Below are 21202 nucleotides of genomic sequence, written 5' to 3'. Positions count from 1 at the left end.
CTTAGTTGTGATGCTTATCTGTGATTGATCAGCTAAATGAGGGGTGGACTTATTTTTTTTTGGCATTTTTAGCAAAAGAGAGTGGGACTGATAAGAGTATCTAGTAAACAAAGGCAATAAAGTTTGGACTTCTGTATCCTTAAATGTGTTATACAGGGTGCAGCAGGGAAATAGGAAATTTTGGAAATAGGTGTTGCCGACGATGGGGCATCGGCAGTTGTTTGGGACCAATGCAAACTCATTTAGAACCCATTGCCATTAGTTATAATGGAGCAGTGGAGTGGTGCACAACAAGCATTCGCTCTGAAAGCCTTTTATAAGAATACTGATAGTGTGACTGCTCCGCAAAAGGGAATTTTGACGTCATTACCAGTTAGGACATCATGATCGTCTCCTGTCTGCTCATGCGATTACAACATGGGTGTGTAATTTTGAAGAAACGGGTTTAGCCTAAAAAAAGAAGTCCCTGGGTGGATCCACTTTGCGTACTGCCCGACAATCGATGGCAGTTATTCGACAATTGTTTGGAAGGCGTAGCATTTTGCGCAACAGTGACATTCCATGGCCTCAGAGATCCCCAGATCTCACTGTCTGTGACTTTTTTCTGTGGGGACATTTTAAAAGCTAAGTGTACCACAGACATCCTGCAACCATTACTGAACTAAAAAGGAGGATTTTTAGAGGAAATTGCTGACGTTCCTCTGGACATGTTACGTCGAGCGCTTCAGAATTTCCACAACAGGCATCAGAATGTGTACAGGGAAATGGACAACACGTTTATGATGTTTTCTTAAAACCATAAAATGAATATTGAATGAATAATGATTACCACCATTAATTGCATATGCTGTACAATACATTTCATCATTAAATGCATTTTGTAATGTGTTTATTCGTGCATTGAACGTCTGTTGTAAATGTCCTATTTCCCTGTAGTTTTGTATTTAATGAGTAGCATAATCTGTTCTTGCATTCTGCCTTGAGAGTTGTCGCGGTGCTCTGAGCCTGGGCTTGGTGATGAACACTGTGCAAAAACAAAGTAGTTTCTACTATTGTATTGTATTTCTGAGGTGGCAATGATAGATTGGCCATCTAGATATGTGATGAGGATTACAATACAATACAATACAGTACAGTTTATTTTTGTATAGCCCAAAATCACACAGGAAGTGCCGCAATGGGCTTTAACAGGCCCTGCCTCTTGACACCCCCCAGCCTTGACTCTCTGAGAAGACAAGGAAAAACTTAAAAAAAAAAAAAACCTTGTTGGGAAAAATGGAAAAAACCTTGGGAAAGGCAGTTCAAAGAGAGACCCCTTTCCAGGTAGGTTGGGCGTGCAGTGGGTGTCAAAAGAAGGGGGTCAATACAATACAATACAATACACAAAACAGAACAAATGATTAATACAACATAATAATAAAAATTTTAGAAGTACGGAGCAGAATTTAACAGTAGATGATATCACATAATAAGATTTGGATATTTTTAGAGTCCTCATCCATCAAGCTACCTCTCCATTTGGCCATTCCATGGCTGAAATGTTGCTCGGCCAGCCAATCCGATGAAAGGACCCCTTTCATTACTTGTGGTCTGTTTTGTGTATTGCATTTACCCAATTCTTTTGACACCCATTGCACACCCTACCAATCTGGTAGGGGGTCTCTCTTTCTATCTATCTCTGAATTGCCATTCTCAAGAGTTCTTCCATTTCTTTCCTTTCAAGTTTTTTGTTTTTGAGGGGAGTTTTTTTCTTGTCTTTTTAGGGAGTCTAGGCTGGGGGGGTTAAAAAAACAGGGCATGTTAAAGCCCATTGAGGCATTCCTTGTGGGATTTTGGGCTATACAAGAAATAAAATAAAGAACATGGGCTATTTTGGGCTATACAAGAAATAAAATAAAGAACATGGGCTATTTTGGGCTAAACAAGAAATAAATTGGTTTTGGTGTTGTTATTATTAAGATCCGCTATCCAGTATTTTCGTAAAGACTTGTGAGCCACCAGCAGTTCTCCGAGGAACTGTAACATAACATCCCAATGGCTCATTGTTAGGTTAATCAGTCAGTTTAAATTGTCCCGTTGTGGGTGTGCCCTGTGATGAACTGGCATCTCTTCTAGGGTTAGCTCCTGCCTTGGGCTCAATGCTGCCATGACACTGAATTGGACAAATGGGTATAGACAATGTATGGATAGATTGATGTTTAGGAGAACTAATAGTTACTGTACTATCAAAACGCATAGTAGCAGCATAGACATTATAAAATTATACATCTCTGGACTTAAATAAGAATAAAACACAATGTCAGAAACAGAAAGAAAATGTATTTAGCCAAATGAAAGATTTAGATAAAACTGTAAAATTTAGAAGAAATAAGAGTCCTTAGGGTCAGAACTGTGAACAGTTACTCCTGAGCAGTGCACACGATTTATTTCATGTAAACTTTAATAAATTTTACTCAGTTGTACAGTGTTTACATTACTAAATGATCTGTGAAGCAACAAGTGGAGAAAAAAAAAAAGAAAAAAATCTGCCAAACCAATGTAATAAACGGAAATCCGGCATCTGAATGTGAACACAATGTAGTGAGGACTGACGTGATTGCAAATTAAACACACCAAATTCAAGATGCATTAAAAACATTACTTTGCATATATTTTTGTTGGAAAAGGCTAATAAAGCCTTCTCATTAATTGTTCAATTATTTTTTATAGAGGGACTTCAAAACCTAAGCAAAATTCCAGTGACTCAATCGCCTGCTACATGGTTTTGATCTACAAAGCCAAAAAACAAATCAACGTAATTTCCTCAGGATTGCGCCCAGTTCAAGCAGTGAGAGCTAAAAAAAAACTGTTTATGAGTCAAAGTTTCATTCTGGTTTCTTACAGGGCTTTGTCTTATAAAGAGTCTAATGGCTATAAGTAATGTGTGTGGTCTTGTAGTTAAAGCTCTGGAGTTTAAAGTGGAAAGTTGCTAGTTAAGTAGGCATCACAGATTGTATCGGCTCACCAGCCTGTCCTCCGTCTGCAGAAATACGTGAAAGAACTGGACTGGAGGGCAACAACATTTAAATTGTTTTTGAGTTAAAAGCATCAGATTTGTTTTTGTTTCTTTTTTTAATCTACGTTTCGAGTTAAAAAATATTTTTTTCAAACATGAATGAGACACCAAACTTTAGCTTCTTTTCATTTGTGGAATTGCTTAAAGACTCTATGGGGAGAGTGCTATATAAAAAATAAAAAGAATTGAATCGTTCACTGCTACTCTCTGCGATTTGATCTTTACCACTTGTGTGCTTTCCTTATTCTTAATTGACAACAACAGATTAAAGTTAAGATTAATTTAACAGATTAAGTTAAAAAAAAAGTTTATGTCGCCCATATCCATACATTCTTTCAGCTACTTAGGTCACAGTTATTCTAAAAATGATCGATTCTACTCAGATTGTTAAATATTTTATCATTAAGTAGCAAAAAAAAATAATTTATGGCAAAAATGGCAGTTTATTTATAAATACACGCAATGCAGTGTGGTGACTTTGTAGTGGCAGGGTCAGATTCCATCATCCATTAGCTCACCAATCACTTAAGCAAGCCCCAACTGACACTGCCTGGGACAGGGGGCACGCAATATGTTTCAAAACATAACATAATAGTATGTAATGTAATAGTGTCTCTTTGAACAAATAGGGAATCGTTGCAAAATTTTCTGGAGGTAAGTTCAATGTTGTAGATTTGCATATTGGTGTGAATTTTGCACATGCACACAAACACACACATTCAGTGTTATATATTACATTGTTAAAGGTGTGAGTATAGCACAGTCCTTATGGGGACCAATTTAGAGGGAAATGGGGTAAGGTTTTTGATGGTACATCTTGGCTTACCAGTTTATCTCTGTCAGGAAGACAGAAGATCTGGACTTGGATCTCAGCTCATAATAAGCCTCCATCCCTGGACCTCAGCTCATAATAAGCCTCCACCCCACTGCTGGCTGTATGTCTTCAGCTCACTGGCCTTTATAAACAACATGTCAATTAAAATGAAAATGGACTGATATAGGACTCCATGAAGAAGGTAAAGCACTAAAGTTACATGCACTGTTTTGCTATTTATTTTGCCTGACAGCATTAATCAGGGCTATCATCCTGGTAAATCAACCCTTTCTAATGACTTTTTGTGAAGTCATGTCACTTTGTAACTCATTTATTCCAGACCAAGGTCACAAAAGATGCTAGAGTCTACCCCAGCTAGCATAGGGTGCAAGGCGGGAACAAATCCTGAACAGGTTGCCAGTCCATTGCAGGGCAAACACACTAACCACACACTACCATCAATTTAGTGACACCAATCCGTCGAACCTGCCTATCTTTTGACAGTGGTAAGGAAACCGGGGCACCTGAAGGAAATCCACACAGACATGGAGAAAACATGGAGGACCCTTAACATGAACCTTGGTCTCCTTCCTACAGGGCAGCAACACTAGCACAGCACCACTGTATCGCCCCCGATGGGAAGTTTCTTCATTATGTTTATATATTATATATATATATATATATATATATATATATATATAAATATATATATATATACATAAAAATATATATATATATATATATATACTGCTCAAAAGAATTAAAGGAACACTTTTAATCAGAGTATAGCATAAAGTCAATGAAACTTATGGGATATTAATCTGGTCAGTTAAGTAGCAGAGGGGTTGTTAATCAGTTTCAGCTGCTGTGGTGTTAATGAAATTAACAACAGATGCACTAGAGGGGCAACAATGAGATGACCCCCAAAACAGGAATTATTTAACAGGTGGAGGCCACTGACATTTTTCCCTCCTCATCTTTTCTGACTGTTTCTTCACTAGTTTTGCATTTGGCTACAGACAGTGTCACTACTGGTCGCACGAGGCGATACCTGGACCCTACAGAGGTTGCACAGGTAGTCCAACTTCTCCAGGATGGCACATCAATACGTATCATTGCCAGAAGGTTTGCTGTATCTCCATGCGCAGTCTCAAGGGCATGGAGGAGATTCTAGGAGACAAGCAGTTACTCTAGGAGAGCTGGAGAGGGCCATAGAAGGTCCATAACCCATCAGCAGGACCAGTATCTGCTCCTTTGGGCAAGGAGGAACAGGATGAGCACTGCCAGAGCTCTACAAAATGACCTCCAGCAGGCCACTGGTGTGAATGTCTCTGACCAAACAATCAGAAGCAGACTTCATGAGGGTTGCCTGAGGGCCCAAATGTCTACTGCGCCCTGTGCTCACTGCACAGTACCGGGGAGCTCAATTGGCATTTGCCATAGAATACCAGAATTGTCAGGTCCACCACTGGCGTCCTGTGCTTTTCACAGATGAGAGCAGGTTCACCCTGAGTATATGTGAAAGACGTGAAAGGGTCAGGAGAAGCCGTGGAGAATATTATGCTGCCTGTAACATCGTTTAGCATGACTGGTTTGGTGGTGGGTCAGTGATGATCTTGGAGGCATATCCATGGAGCGACTCACAGACCTCTACAGGCTAGACAACGGCATCTTGACTGCCATTAGGTATCAGGATGAAATCCTTGGACCCATTGTCAGACCCTACGCTGGTGCAGTAGGTTCTGGTTTCCTCCTAATGCACGACAATGCCCGGCCTCATGTGGCAAGAGTATGCAGGCAGTACCTGGAGGATGAAGGAATTGAAACAATTGAATGGCCTTCACGATCCCCTGACTTAAACCCAATAGAACATCTGTGGGACATTATGTTTCGGTCCATTAGGCGCCACCAGGTTGCTCCTCATACTGTACAACAGCTCAGGGATGCCCTCATACAGATCTGGGAGGAATTGCCACAAGACACCATCCGTCGTCTCATTAGGAGCATGCCCCGACGTTGTCAAGCATGCATACAAGCTCGTGGGGGCCACACAAGATACTGAAAAGCATTTTGAGTAGCAGAAATTAAGTTTTTGGAAAAATGGACTAGCCTGCCACATCTTCATTTCACTCTGATTTTAGGGTGTCTACACAATTGAGCCCTCTGTAGGCAGAAAACTTTTATTTCCATTAAAAGACTTGGCATCCTTTTGTTCCTAAGACATTGCCCTGTCGTTATTTGTATAGATATCCAACTTCATATTGAAATCTGATGTATCTAATGTGTTTCTTTAAAGTGTTCCTTTAATTTTTGTGAGCAGTGTATATATATATATATATATATATATATATATATATATATATATATATATATATATATATATATATATATATATATATATATATATATATATATGTGTGTGTGTTTTATTACTTGACTTCACCTCCCCATGAAGATAACAGTTGAGAGGATAGGGTTAAACAACAAGGACGTCCGGATGCCTAAGAGCATGATGGACTCACCCACAAAGGATACGCTACAGGAGGAAACCTAAAAACACCAATACCTGACTCATTTGCCCCACCTCAGTATAAAAGAGTAACTCATGCAATTACTGGCCATTCAATTTTGGATGCTGTGAAATGAGGAACTCGGTCATAAGATTTGAAAATTGTGTGAAGAACAATCTTGGTATTTGTTGTTTTTGCTTTTAACTGAATCCTACAATTGAAAAGGATGGAAACTTTAATTCAGTAAACAATTTTTGATTGGTTGTCAACAACCCCAAAGGGTTCACAGTATAGATACATGGGGCAGCATTGTATTACTGTGGACAGTGTTGTAACCTCATGGATCCAGCATCCTTGATTCAAATCACACGCTAGATGTTTTCTGTTGTGAATTTTGAATATTTATCTAGATTCTCCCCCAGTTTTTATCACACATCTTCCAAGACATGCAGGTTAGGTTAAATGGCAATTAGAAGCAGGTTTCACAATGGGAGTGTGTACACTCACCTGCCATTTTATTAGGTACACTTGTTCAACTGCTCGTTAACACAAATATCTGATCAGCCAATCACATGGCAGCAATTCAATGCATTAAGGCATGTAGACATTATCAAGATGATCTGTTCATGTTCAAACCGAGCATCAGAATGGTGAAGAAAGGTGATTTAAGTGATTTTGAATGTGGCATGGTTGTTGGTGCCAGACAGGCTATACTCCCCTTACTATTTCAGAAATTGCTGATATAATGGGATTTTTATGCACAACTATCTCTGGGGTTTACACAGAATTGTCTAAAAAAGGGAAAATATCTGGTGAGTAGCAGTTCTCAGTGTGCAAAAATGCCTTTTTGATGCCAGAGGAGAATGTCCTGAATGCTTTGAGTTGATAGAAGGACAACAGTAAGTCAAATAACCACTCATTACAACCAATGTATGCAGAAGAGCTTCTCTAAATGCACATCAAACCTTTAAGTAGATGGGCTACAGCAGAAGCAGACCGCACCGGATGCCATTCCTGTCAGCTGAAAACAGGCAACTGAGGCAACAATTTGCATAGGCGCTCCAAAATTAGACAATACAAGGTAGGAAAAACCTCAACGACACGAAAGCATGGATCCATTCTGCCTTGTATCAATTGTTCAGGCCGGTGAAGGTGGTGTAATGGTGTGGGGCATATTTTCTTGGCACACTTTGAGCCACATTTGAATATCATTTAAATGTCACAGCCTACCTGAGTATTGTTGCTGACCATGTCAGTCCCTTTATGACTTATACTGATAGCTACTTCAAGCAGGATAACACTCCACATCCCAAAGCTCAGATCATCTCAAACTGGTTTCTTGAACATGACAATGAGTTCTTATTATTCTTCTTCTTTCTGCTACTCCCGTTAGGGGTTGCCACAGTGGACCATCTCTTTCCATGTCTTCCTGTCCTCTACATCTTGCTCTGTGACACCCAGCACCTGCATGTCCTCTCTCACCACATCCATAAACCTACTCTTAGGCCTTCCTCATTTCCTCTTACTGTGCAGCTCTATCCTTAACATCCTTCTCCTAATACACTCAGTATCTCTCCTCTGCACATGTCCAAACCAACGCAATCTCGCCTCTCTGACTTTGTCTCCCAACCGTCCAACTTCAACTGACACTCTAATGTACTTGTTCCTAATCCTATCCATCTTCGTCACACCCAGTGCAAATCTTAGCATCTTTATCTCCTGCTTTCTGGCCAGTGCCACCGTCTCCAACCCATATAACATAGCTGGTCTCACTACCATTCTGTAGATCTTCCCTGTCACTCTTGCTGATACCCGTCTGTCACAAATTACTCCTGCTACTCTTCCTCACCCATTCCACCCTGCCTGCACTCTCTTTTTCACCTTTCTTCCACTTTCCGCATTACTCTGTACTGTTGATCCCAAGTATTTAAACTCATCCACCTTCACCAACTCTATTCTTTGCATCCTCACTATTCCACTGACCTCCCTCTCATTTAAACACATGTATTCTGTCTTGTTCCCACTGACCATCATTCCTCTTCTCTCCAGAGCATATCTCCACCTCTCCAGAGTCTCCTCAACCTGCTCCTTACTATCACTACAGATCACAATGTCATCAGCAAACATCAAAGTCTACGGGGACTCCTGTCTAATCTCGTCTGTCAACCTGTCCATCACCATTGCAAATAAGAAAGGGTTCAGAGCCGATTCCTGATGTAATCCCACCTCCACGTTGAATGTATCCATCACTCCTACCGCAGACCTCACCACGGTCACACTTCCCTCGTACATATCCTGTACAACTCTTATATACTTCTCTGCCACTCACAACTTCCTCATACAATACCACAGCTCATCTCGAGGCACCCTGTCATATGCTTTCTCCAGGTTCACAAAGACACAATGTAACTCCTTCTGGCCTTTTCTATATTTCTCCATCACCATCCTCAGAGCAAACATTGTGTCTGTGGTGCTGTTTCTTGGCATGAAACCATACTGCTGCTCACTAATCATCACCTAACTTCTTAACCTAGCTTCCACTACTCTTTCCCATAACTTAATGCTGTGGCTCATCAATTTTATCCCCCTGTAGTTATTACAGTCTGCACATCCCCCTTATTCTTAAATATCAGCACCAGTACACTTCTTCTCCACTTCTCAGGCATCCTCTCACTTTCCAAGATTCCATTAAGCAATCTGGTTAAAAACTCCACTGCCATCTCTCCTAAACACCTCGATGCTTCCACAGGTATGTCATCTGGATCAACGGCCTTTCCATTTTTCATCCTCTTCATAGCTGTCCTTACTTCCTCCTTGCTAATCCATTGCACTTCCTGATTCACTATCTCCACATCATCCAAACTTCTCTCTCTCTTGTTCTCTTCATTCATCAGCCTCTCAAAGTACTCTTTCCATCTGCTCAACACACTCTCCTCGCTTGTGAGTATGTTTCCATCTTTATCCTTTATCACCCAACCTGCTGCACATCTTTCCCAGCTCGGTCCCTCTGTCTAGCCAATCGGTACAAGTCCTTTTCTCCTTTCTTAGTGTCCAGCCTCTCATACAACTCATCATATGCCTTTTCTTTAGCCTTTGCCACCTCTCTCTTCACCTTGAGCCTTATCTTCTTGTACTATCGTTTACTTTCTGCATCTCTCTCACTATTCCACTTCTTCTTCACCATCCTCTTCCTCTGTATACTCTCCTGTATTTCCCCATTCCACCACTAGGTTTGCCAGCCTGTGCCTGTCTCATCTCCTCCCTAAACCCAACCTCGCAGTCTTCTTTTCTCAACTTCCACCATTTGATCCTTGGCTCTGTCCTCACTCTCTTCCTCTTCTTGATCTCCAACGCCATCTTACAGAACACCATCCTATACTGCTTAACTACACTTTCCCCTGCCACCACTTTGCAGTCTTCAATCTCCTTCAGATTGACTCTTCTGCATAGGATGTAGTCTACCTGTGTGCATCTTTCTCCATTCTTGTGTGTCACCCTATGTTCCTCCCCCTTCTTAAAATACATACCTCAGCCATGTCTATCCTTTTGGCAAAATCCACTATCATCTGACTTTCTTCATTCCTCTCATTGACACCATATCTACCCGTCACCTACTCGTCTCCTCTGTTCCCTTCACCAACATGTCCATTGAAATCCATTCCGATCACCACCTTCTGTCCCTTGGGTACACTGTTCATCACTTCATCCAACTCACTCCAAAAATCTTCTTTCTTGTCCATCGCACACCCAATTTGCAGGGCATATGCACTAACAACATTCATCATCACACCTCCAATTGCCAGCTTCATAATCATTACTGTCTGACACTCTTTTCACCTCCAAAACACTCTTGATATACTGTTCCTTCAGAATAACCCCTACTCCATTTCTCCTCCCATCCACACCATGATAGAACAGTTTGAATCCACCTCCGACCCACCTGGCCTTACTCCCCTTCGATTTAGTCTCTTGCATGCACAATATATCAGCCGTCCTTCTCTCCATCATATCTGCTAACTCTCCCCCCTTACCAATCATACTACCAACATTCAAAGTTCCTACCCTCAGTTCCACTCTCTTTACCTTCCTCCTCGCCTTCTGCCTCCAGACACGTCTCCCCCCCTTCTTCTTCTTTGGCCAACAGTAGCCCAATTTCCAACAGCACCCTGTTGGCTAACAGTACTGGTGGTGGTCTTTGTTAACCCGGGGCTCGACTGATCCGGTATGGAGATTTGTATTGTTGTCTGCATATTGATTTGGCAAAATTTTACACTGAATGCCCTTCCTGACGTAACCCTCCCCATTTATCCAGGCTTGGGACCGATAAGAAGAAACACACTGGTTTGTACATCCCCTGTGGCTGGTTTTATGACAATGAGTTCACTGTACTCAAATGGCCTCGAATCTATGCCATGAAGACTAACTTCAGCTCTGAAGGCAAAAGGAGGTTCAACCCAGTGGTCGCAATATGTACCTAATAAAGTGTCTGGGGAGTGTATATTTATGGATGTGTGGTTACATTTACATTTATTTAATACATAATATAATTATATAGTATATAGTATTTTTTAATCATTTACATGGTGGTTCAGTCACACAGGGACTAACTGTGGAAAAGTACCTTTACCTTGGAAAAATGTATCTTTACTTAATAAACCAGGAAGGAGGAACCTTAATCATGTGTCTTTATTTCTCTTCATGAAGAAGGAGTGCCCCGCCACAGCAAGCTGCTTGAGGGATATACCCTGGACAGAATGCAGAAAGCATGTTTGTAGGCAGCATGTGGTTACACAACATTTCCGCAAAATTAGCGACACAATACTTGACAGTAGATTTGATTTGTGATAACTACTCTTACCTCAGTTGTTAGCCAGTTTTGCTATATTCTAGACATTTTGAACCCATGATCACTCCTTCTATGGCTATATCTACAGTAGATATGTGGCCATAGTCACTTATGTAAGCACGTGATCTTAGACACTTGCACTCTTAGTCTAGTGGAGTGCTTAGTTCCTCTTACTAAAGTTTGACCATTTGCCCTAAACGCACATCCATGTTTTGCATGCTTACATCAGTTTGCCTGTTAGATTTCACAAAACCTGCTTTAGCAACTTTTTTCTACACTCAGCAACTGCAGGTGTCAGCTTTTAGCTCAGTTCCCTATTTTGCAGAAAGTTTATGCTTATATTAATTGTAATCCTTAATACCTTAACCTTTAATGCTACAGAGATACATTTTATTTATCTTATTACCTGAAATGCTTGCACTATTGTAAAATTATTTTTCACATAATACCTCTTACTGAGTAATGTCTTTGAGGAGCTTGGAAGTTCTTTTTGTTCTGTGTTATCATTTTCTTTCCACTTCACAAGGGCTTGCAGGTTTGTCTGATTGGTGAATCTAATTTTGTCTGCTGTATTAACAGCAATGGTGGTTGTATGTAACTGCACTCTTTAGTGGACTGGTGTCCCATCCAAAGCTGGTACTACTGGGATAGACTTTAGCTCCCAGAAACTCTGTTATAGACACTTCATATTAAATGAGTAATTTCAGTATTTTTCAAGTCAAAGTTATTTCTTCACAATCATATATATATATATTTACTCAGCAAAAAAAGAAACGTCCCTTTTTCAGGACTGTGTATTTCAACAATAATGTTTTAAAAATCCAAATAACTTTACAGATCTTCATTGTAAAGGGTTTAAACAATGTTTTCCATGCATGTTCAATTAACCGTAATCAATTAATTAACATGCACCTGTGGAATGGTCGTTAAGACCTTAACAGCTTACAGAAAGTAGGCATTTAAGGTCACAGTTCTAAAAACGCAGGACACTAAAGAGACTTGTCTACCGACTGTGAAAAACACCCAAAGAAAGATGCCCAGGGTCCCTGCTCATCTGCGTGAATGTGCATTAGAGATGCTGCAGGGAGGCATGAGGACTGCTGATGTGGCTACGGCAATAAATTGCCATGTCCGCACTGTGAGACGCGCTACAGGGAGACAGGAAGGACAGCTGATCATCCTTGCAGTGGAAGAGCCCGGATCTCAATCCCATTGAGCACGTCTGGGACCTGTTGGATCGCAGGGTGAGGGCTAGGGCCATTCCCCCCAGAAATGTCCAGGAACTTGCAGGTGCCTTGGTGGAAGAGTGGGGTAACATCTCACAGCAAGAACTGACAAATCTGGTCCAGTCCATGAGGAGGAGATGCACTGCAGTACTTCAAGCAGCTGGTGGCCACACCAGATACTGACTGGTACTTTTGATTTTGAGCCTCCCTTCATTCAGGGACACATTGTGAAACATTTTTAGATTATGTCTTATGGTGTTGACTCTTTTAGTGTTCATACAAATATTTACACATTAAGTTTACTGAAAGTAAAAACAGTTGAAAGTCAGAGGACGTTTTTTTTTGGTGAGTATATATATATATATATATATATATATATATATATATATATATATATATATATATATATATATATATATATATATATATATATATATAGTATATACTGTATATATATATATAGTATATACTATTATAAAAGAAAATCATGGAACGAGACTTTCTCAGAGATAATTTCAACACCCGCAAGAGATAATTTCAGGTCCTGTGAGACAAGGCTTTTCTTAGGTTGATGAGCTAAGTGAGCAGGGGAAAAAGCCCTAGTTTTATTTATATATATATATATATATATATATATATATATATATATATATATATATATATATATATATATATATATATATATATATATATATTGTCTGGCCGGTATGCCCTTTTGCTGAGAGGATCAAGGGAGCAAGCCTGGGTAAAACATTACCTCACCCGGAGCACTTGATGTCAGACCCCCTGGGTTGTAGTGGTGCCTATGACTTCTGCAGGGCTTCATGGAAATTGGAGTTTGGTGCAGTTCTGTTGGGATCCCTGGGCACCACCAGGGGACGCTGCAGCTGTTCCTGAGCCCATATTGTTTGTTCTTCTGCCACACTGGGAAGTGCTGCCGGAAATGGGGCAACAAGCACCTGAAGCACTTCTGTGGAAGGCATTGCCCACATGTGAAGAAAAGAAATAAAATCACTTGTGCTTTTATGACTGTGCCTTCTGCGTCTGTTTGTGTCAGGCTGGGTAGCTGTTATGTCCCCTAGAGTTGTCACAATATATATATATATATATATATATATATATATATATATATATATATATATATATATATATATATATATATATATATAGTTTGCCACCTGAAATTGCATTCCAAAGTGAAGCATATTTTCAAAATTTTACAGAATAACTAGCCTTTTTTTGGGCTTTATAATGGAGCTTATGGATACTGGGGCCCTGTTATTAACAAAATCCTTACAACTTACTGAATATGTCCATTTTTCTAGCCAAAGCTTTTATCAAGTGTCTATCCACATCTTAAGAGTACACACATATTGCAAAGTGGTTGAAATGGACAACAGGCATGGGCTGGCATCCCAACAGGGACAGGACATGGTTCATTACCCAGTCAGACGTTCACTGCAGTTAAGGGATGGGGGAGATGATGTTTTCAAGCTACAAGCTCCCCAGAACTTGTAGGTGGCAGCAACCCTGGAGTCAGGTACACCAGAAGACACCCACAGGACATGCTGGAAATTGTATTGCTGTAGAGCAGGCCTGTTGGGGTCCCTGGGTGCTCCTTGGTTATTGGCACTTCAAATTGACCCAGAAGTACTTCCACAGGGCTATGCCCTTGCATCGGAAGTACTCCCGGGTCCAAGATGAAAGGAGTCATTCTGCCATATGCAGGAGAGTTGGAGCCAGGAGAGGATACAGGTAACACTCTCCTGGGAGGAATGGAGGAACAGGGAGAAACAGGAGAAGGAGAGAGGTGAAGAAAATATTGATAGAGAACCTTATTGTAAGGTATCTTTGTGAAAAAAAACCCACTTTTTTTAAACCCAGGACTGGTATAGTGTGGTTATGTTTGGAATTCTGCAACACTCCCTACTGGCCACGTTCCCATGTTGTTTCAGGAGGGTAAAAAGCAAAAAGTAAGCCATTATTGTAAGATTCAGTCATTTTAAAAGGAAACCAGCTGTGTACGTTAATTAGCCAACTACCCCATTTGTCTTGCTTCGTAGTTCTATTTCAGCCCCTGGAACAGAGAGGGGGTTTGGATTGACCTTGGAAAGTCATTGCCATGTGTTGTTATTGGCATTATTGAATGTTGATGCTCGGTTGTGAATTGCTGTTTCTGTTTTGTAGACAACTAGGTAATGATAACTGAAAAGGCACCTTATGACTACTTGTATTATTTCAGATTACAGAAGCTTATTTTTTTCACAAAAATGCTCTCTGTTGCCACTGAACTGATAATGCAGAGTTATGTAGAACTGTCACTCTCACATCACAGTACCAAGGTCTTCATGAGTTTTACATGTTCCCCCATGTATTTATGGATTGATTGGCATCAGTGGCTTTGCTCAAACACGAGTGTTATCATAAGTTCTTTATATATCCTTATAATAAATAATAATATAATATATCCTTATAATAAATAATAATATAATAAATCCTTATAATAATAACAATATAATTATATTCCATATCTTTAGAAGAGCACAGGAGTGAGTCACCATGCATTAAAAAACACTGATATTTGATTTGTGGTGCTTCAGTCTTCTCTATTGCACATTCTGTTTATTTCATTTTCAGAGTATATTTGGTATTGCAGAACACACCACAGAAACTGCAGCATGCAGGTGGCCTGGCAAGTCAAAAATGTAAGGCTTTTATTAATAATACAATTAGTGTAATCAGTTCAGCTCAGATTCATTTTTATGTGTACAAAACACATGGAAACTCTTAGGTGCTCTTTTCACTACGCTGCCGCTGCCACTTGGCCTGAATCTCTCTCTGTCAAATAATAGAGCAGAATGTAATGGGCACAAACTCAATCTTTAAGTAAAAGTAATACGACTTGAGCGCATCTATCTGTTATTACAAGATATGGCAGGACATAACCACTGAAGAAATAGAATTGCAGAAGCAAAAGTAGGATAACAAGCAGACAATAACTTGGCAAAGGGGAGAGGTGGGGGTTGTCATAACTCCACCAATGATTTTGGCTGTGAGCAGACAAGCTAACAGGAAATGTATTCTTACCACCTAAGCAGTAATTCCAAGAATTATTTCTAGTTTTCTTTCATTATCACAAGGAGTCCAGACTATCCTGGGCTCTACACTTCCTGCCTGTCTGTACCAAGATCATATACATGTTTGGGATGAAGATTCTATGACCTCCACTCAGAAAACATCTGGAAGGTGATCAACCTTAGATTCCTAGCTGTAGTTGCTGCACCACCATGCTACCCAGAACACTTTATACTTAGATCTGGAAAATGTATTTTAATATAACATTCTTAACAAATCAGAGCACTTTATGGACTATGAAAAACCTAAATATATTGTCACGCATGGGCGTTGGAGGACTCCTCTAAGGGCAGGGGAAAGATATTCAATAACAGGTAGATTGGCCAGAGGGGACTGGGCGGTCTCGTGGTCTGGAACCCCTACAGATTTTTTTTTTTTTCTCCAGCCTTTGGAGTTTTTTTTTTGTTTTGTTTTTTCTGTCCACCCTGGCCATCGGACCTTACTTATTCTATGTTAATTAATGTTGACTTATGTTTATTTTTATTGTGTCTTCTATTTTTCTATTCATTTTGTAAAGCACTTTGAGCTACATTTTTTTGTATGAATATGTGCTATATAAATAAATGTTGATTGATTGATTGATTGAACCCACCGACACGAGAGGGGGGTGCTATCACTGACTTTGTCCTGTTTCTTTTCCTTCCCTCACAGCTCCGAGAAGCCGCCCGGTAAGGGCACTTAACCCCGCCCCTTCCAGAAGTTGCGCTATAAAAGAAGCTCCAACGAAGAAAAAGGCATCTTTTGCCGGTGTTCTGATGATTTGTCCTACTTTGTCGAAGTATCCTACCGTAGTTTATTGTAAGTCGTACCATTAAACTTATAACGTTATACCATGTCATCATTTAACTTGTTGTATTTAGAAGTCGTCTATCAAATTTATGGAAATGTTAACATTTCTCAATTTATTCTATATGCATTATTTAATGCCCGAAGGAGACACAGCCTGATACAAAGATTTCACAAGACGGTCATTACTCGTGCATGGATACAATGGTCTGTAAAAGATTAAAAGTCACACATGCAAAATATACAACTTAAAAAATGTTGACAGTAAATACCTATGCAGTAAACTGTAATAAATTCATTAATGTAGTAAGGCTAAGTTGCGTAATTTTGGTCTGCGCATGCGTAGTATCAGTGAGTAGATCATTTCGATGGGTAGGATGTTTCGTTAGAACACCGGGAAACCGGAACGATCCACATGGTGGAGTATGTGACTCTTGAAAATCCTTTATAAGGAGGAAATCCCTGATTGGGGACAGTGCATTGGTGCTGTTTTTCGTTAATTTCTTTATTTTATTTGTTTCGTCTCACAACGATTAAAAGGGACGACCCGGTTGGCGTTCCAACATTTTGTCTGTTTCCAGTCTGTTCTTCTACCGCCCGACCAAAATATACATAGTTTTGGTGCAACAAGATAGTACTGCAGTTAACTCCAAAAATCACTCAAGGAAGCTGGGCTACAGACAAAAAAGAAAACATTATTGAGGCACAAGATACAGCAGGTAATGATAGTATGCAATCAAGCTCATCAGGCAGCTAAGGTTCATTAAAAATCTTAAAATAAGAAGACACTTATGATACTAAATGAATTTTTGTCCTGTTCCAAAAGAAGACTTTCGTCACCTAACAAAAATAAATTAACAGTATAACATGTAGTTATCCTGTATAACACAGGGATGGAAAGGGAGAAGAAAATGTGAGAATAATGTGTGCAAAGTTTCTAAAAATATTAGCAAAAGGTATAGTTCAGACTTCACTTAATAAAAAGAGTACAACTGCTTATTTGAGACATCACGATCTTCACATTTATCAGTAAGTCTAAAGGGTGTCAATTCTGGCATCAATCATGCAATCAACCAGAATGATTCTGTGCTCTCTGAAACATCATCCACTTCAAGAACTTTGCTAGCTAAATTTGATTACTCTTTTATACATACCATAATGCATACATAAGTGAAATTTCAGGATATAATAAGCAGCCTGGAGCTTTGAGTTAATGATAGTTAGCAATAATCTTTCTTTAGCACATTCCTGAAATAGCACTGGAGCTGTAACAATTGCTTTGGTAGAAAAGACAAAGCATTTCAATTCAAAGGGCATTTATTACACTTAGTAACCTTTAGACAGAAAACTAGAAATTAGGAAGGGGCAAATGCATTTTTGCGACACTCATATCATTTGATTGTTTTGTTTGAAATCTCACCAGCTAGTATGGGATTTACACATGCAGTTATCATAATCCACAATTATCCTGTTTTTGTTAAATACACTGATTTGAAACAACATCTAAAAAAGATGAATAGAACTGGCAGTAAGAGACAGCAGTGCTTCCTTTCCCTCTCCGAATGTTGCGGATGTGCCAAACATAGACCAGCAAACTAAAGGGGGTCTTATGTTTAGCTTTTTTCCCCCTAGACCATTCTCTTTATATTTAACATAGACTCAATTTAATTTGGTGTAAGTCAGCTTACCAAAATTTTCACATAAAAATGCATGCACTGTACCTTTCGAGAAACAGCTTTCAATTTTTAGTTCAGGCATGAGTTCACTTTGACAATTCCCCTTCTTATGTCTTTGTTCACCTGAAAATGAAATGATTTACACCATTCTTAATGATTATATTAAATAGTCATAAGCCTGCATAATTAAAAGGTTACAAATTTAATCCAACAGCAGAAGTAATTTCAGAAAATCTTATCATTTTTTTAGCTGTTTTCATGTTTGAATAAAATTTCAATAAAATACTGAAGTTATGGTTTGTTACATTTATTCGGAGAAAATATTAATAACGTGTTAATTATCTTAATAGCTTCAGTGCAATTGGATTTGAATATATGGCATGTTTATTGTATAAATGTCAGTGTTTTCTGGCGGTGGCTTATTTAACAATATTTGGGAAGTTGTGAGCAAACGACTGAATGACTTGACGTGTGATTTATTCAACATGAGTAATGTAAGATTTTTTTTATAGACTTTTTGATATTGCTTGCTGCTGTACAGGGTTGGTCACAATAGACCCATATTACGAAGGAATGTTCAAAACGTTTCCGCACTTTGATATTTTCATTGGAAACGGTAAAGGTGGGAGGAAAGGTAATTGGGCATTAAAATGTTGGTAAGATGCTAGGAAAATTGCATCGCAGTCGAAGGTTGAAAAGTCATGTAATTTGTTTTTGAAATTCTTAATAGAGTTAAAAAAAGTGTGGATACTTTTTGAACGTCCCTCGTATATCAGAAACTTTGTTATCTCCATTCTGCATGAAAATATGACATTAAACATTTTTCTTAGTCATCATTACATACAAAATAGGGTAAGTAACATAAAAAAGTATCATCGTTGGGTGGATTATTTCTTTAAATACAGTATAGAATATGGCATGGTAAGGAGAAATGCACATTTTCTGTATTTAATAGCCATATATTTGTAAACAGTAGGGGTCCAATGAATTTCAGAGTTCATATACCGAAAAACTGGAGAAATTAAATAGATTTTCTGCACACACATTTTCACTTTCCACGAAACATTTCTATCACAGAAAATCCACGAGAGTTAGATAGAAGATAATTGTTGCTTAATTCATCAAACAGCTGCGTTACTAAAACTTGTCAGAGCACCAATTTTAAGAACTGCACAAGATCCTGAACACAGTTACACCTGAATAAATATTCAGGATAGCTTAAGATATAAACAGTGGAAGAGGTCATTAAAACAAAGCTATACGAAACTAATTGCTTTGCAGCCCCAGTTATTATTAATGTCCAATGATGGCAACATAATGCTTTACTGAATTTACTAACCAAACATAAAGTCAGAACATGGGGTCACCCGCTAATGCCAAATGATTCGTACAACTTCATGTTTCAGCCTTACGTGCATGGTATATACAGTATACGGCACAGCAGTATCATTGTGTAATGAAACAGTCCATCACATTGCTATATAGATAATCCCATTGTTATAGATGTTTCCCCTAATTCTGTCCATAAATGTCTGTTTCTATTCCCCCCCGTGGGCACCTCATGCTCCCTGCCATGATACAAAATCCCACTTAAGAAATTTCCAGGTAACATTTTACATTTGATTTGAGTGAAGAGAATATCTCTGTCCATCTCCTATTTTTAATCAGTTTTTGCCTTTAACAGTAATCTCTGTTATGTGCCTTACATGACCTTTGCTGATGGGTGTGTTCCCAGTTTGCAAACAACTAAAGCCAAATTATCAGACTGAATGGTAGGAATGATAACATCAAATTCCAGCTTTAAATGCCACAAATAAACTTAAAGTTGTTCTTTTTCAGTTTAAATTCCACCACTTCTATACATTATGTTGTTAGTTGTCCTTTACTATTCTACTGTTTTCAATTTTATTTTTTCTTTCCTCTCTTTCTTATGTTCCTAAAGAAACCATCACATCCTTTCAATGGACAGATGTGTTACCAGTACCATACCTAGCATTTCTGTTGATTTCATATCACATGCAGTTCCAGTTTGAGTTAAAATTGAAAGTATATGGGAATGGTGGTAAAGCCTTAGCCAAAAGCAGTGGCTGTTTCTTTGGATTTCTCTTTTCACATCCCAAAGACATGCATGTTGGGTATGAACAGTCTCCTTAAAGAGCCAAGCACACATACTTGTGGTATGAGCACAACTGGAGTGTTCTGCTGCTGCTGAGTGGCTGGTCTTCTAAGCTCTTCCTACAGCCTTATCTCCTTTAACATCCCATCTGGAGTGTGGACTCCTCTAAGTCTGAGGCGAGACCTTGGTCACTCATTCAAGCAGTGGTCTAGCTCAGTTCCCTGGTATCATGCCATGGAAAAAAACCCTTGTAGCACATCCCACTCCTTCCTGCCCTTGACATTGCTTAACTGAAAGGTATTGATATGATTGTGCTTCTGAAACACAATCCAGAACTCATGGTCAAACGAAACATGCGGGGATATCTTACTATAAATAATCCAAGGAAAAACAAGCACCACAATTTAAAATAAGGTCATAAATCAAGGCCAAAAGTAAATATGACAACATTCCATGGGAAAAATTAAGAAGTTTGAGAATCAAAGGAGACCATTCAAGTCATCAAGCATGTTTTGTTCACCTAATGCGTAGTATCAGTGAGTAGATCATTTCGATGAGTAGGATGTTTCGTTAGAACACCGGGAAACTGGAACGATCCACATGGTGGAGTATGTGACTCTTGAAAATCCTTTATAAGGAGGAAATCCCTGATTGGGGATAGTGCATTGGTGCTGTTTTTCGTTAATTTCTTTATTTTAGCCTAATGGCTAATTTGTCCTAATATCTCATCCAGATACTTTTTAAAGTGTTCCAGTGTTTCTGCTTCAACTACATGACTTGTTTATTTCAGATACCCTCAACTCTTTGCTATTGTCTTGTATGTAAATATTGTTTTTTTGAGTTTTAATGAGATGAATCCAAAGATTGGATGGATGGCAATGAGCCCCACCATCTTAAATAGCAGTGAGGCGATGACCTCATACATGTGACCAGTAGTGAGTGTTGTTACTATAAACTCCATAGTGGTACCTATGTCTAAAAACTGCAAAATGGTTGTGTGAAAAGCAGTAAAATAAATTAAAAAATAAGTACATTTCA

General features: G+C 39.1%; 1 protein-coding gene across 3 annotated transcripts in view; it reads right to left on the bottom strand.

Annotated features, from left to right (window-relative positions):
• Positions 1-21202, bottom strand: part of LOC120515667 (trichohyalin-like) — a 974785-nt gene that overhangs the window by 330774 nt on the left and 622809 nt on the right. For all 3 annotated transcript variants that reach the window (XM_039736884.1, XM_039736886.1, XM_039736885.1), the window contains exon 9: positions 18094-18171. In XM_039736884.1, coding sequence (XP_039592818.1) covers positions 18094-18171 — 78 coding nt within the window. The remainder of the gene's footprint in view (positions 1-18093; positions 18172-21202) is intronic.

The sequence above is a fragment of the Polypterus senegalus genome, chromosome 15 (genome assembly GCF_016835505.1).
Source record: "Polypterus senegalus isolate Bchr_013 chromosome 15, ASM1683550v1, whole genome shotgun sequence".
In the NCBI taxonomy this organism is placed as follows: Eukaryota; Metazoa; Chordata; class Cladistia; order Polypteriformes; family Polypteridae; genus Polypterus; species Polypterus senegalus.
The sequence above is the reverse complement of the archived record's forward strand: the minus strand, read 5'-3'. Positions and strand labels throughout refer to the sequence as shown.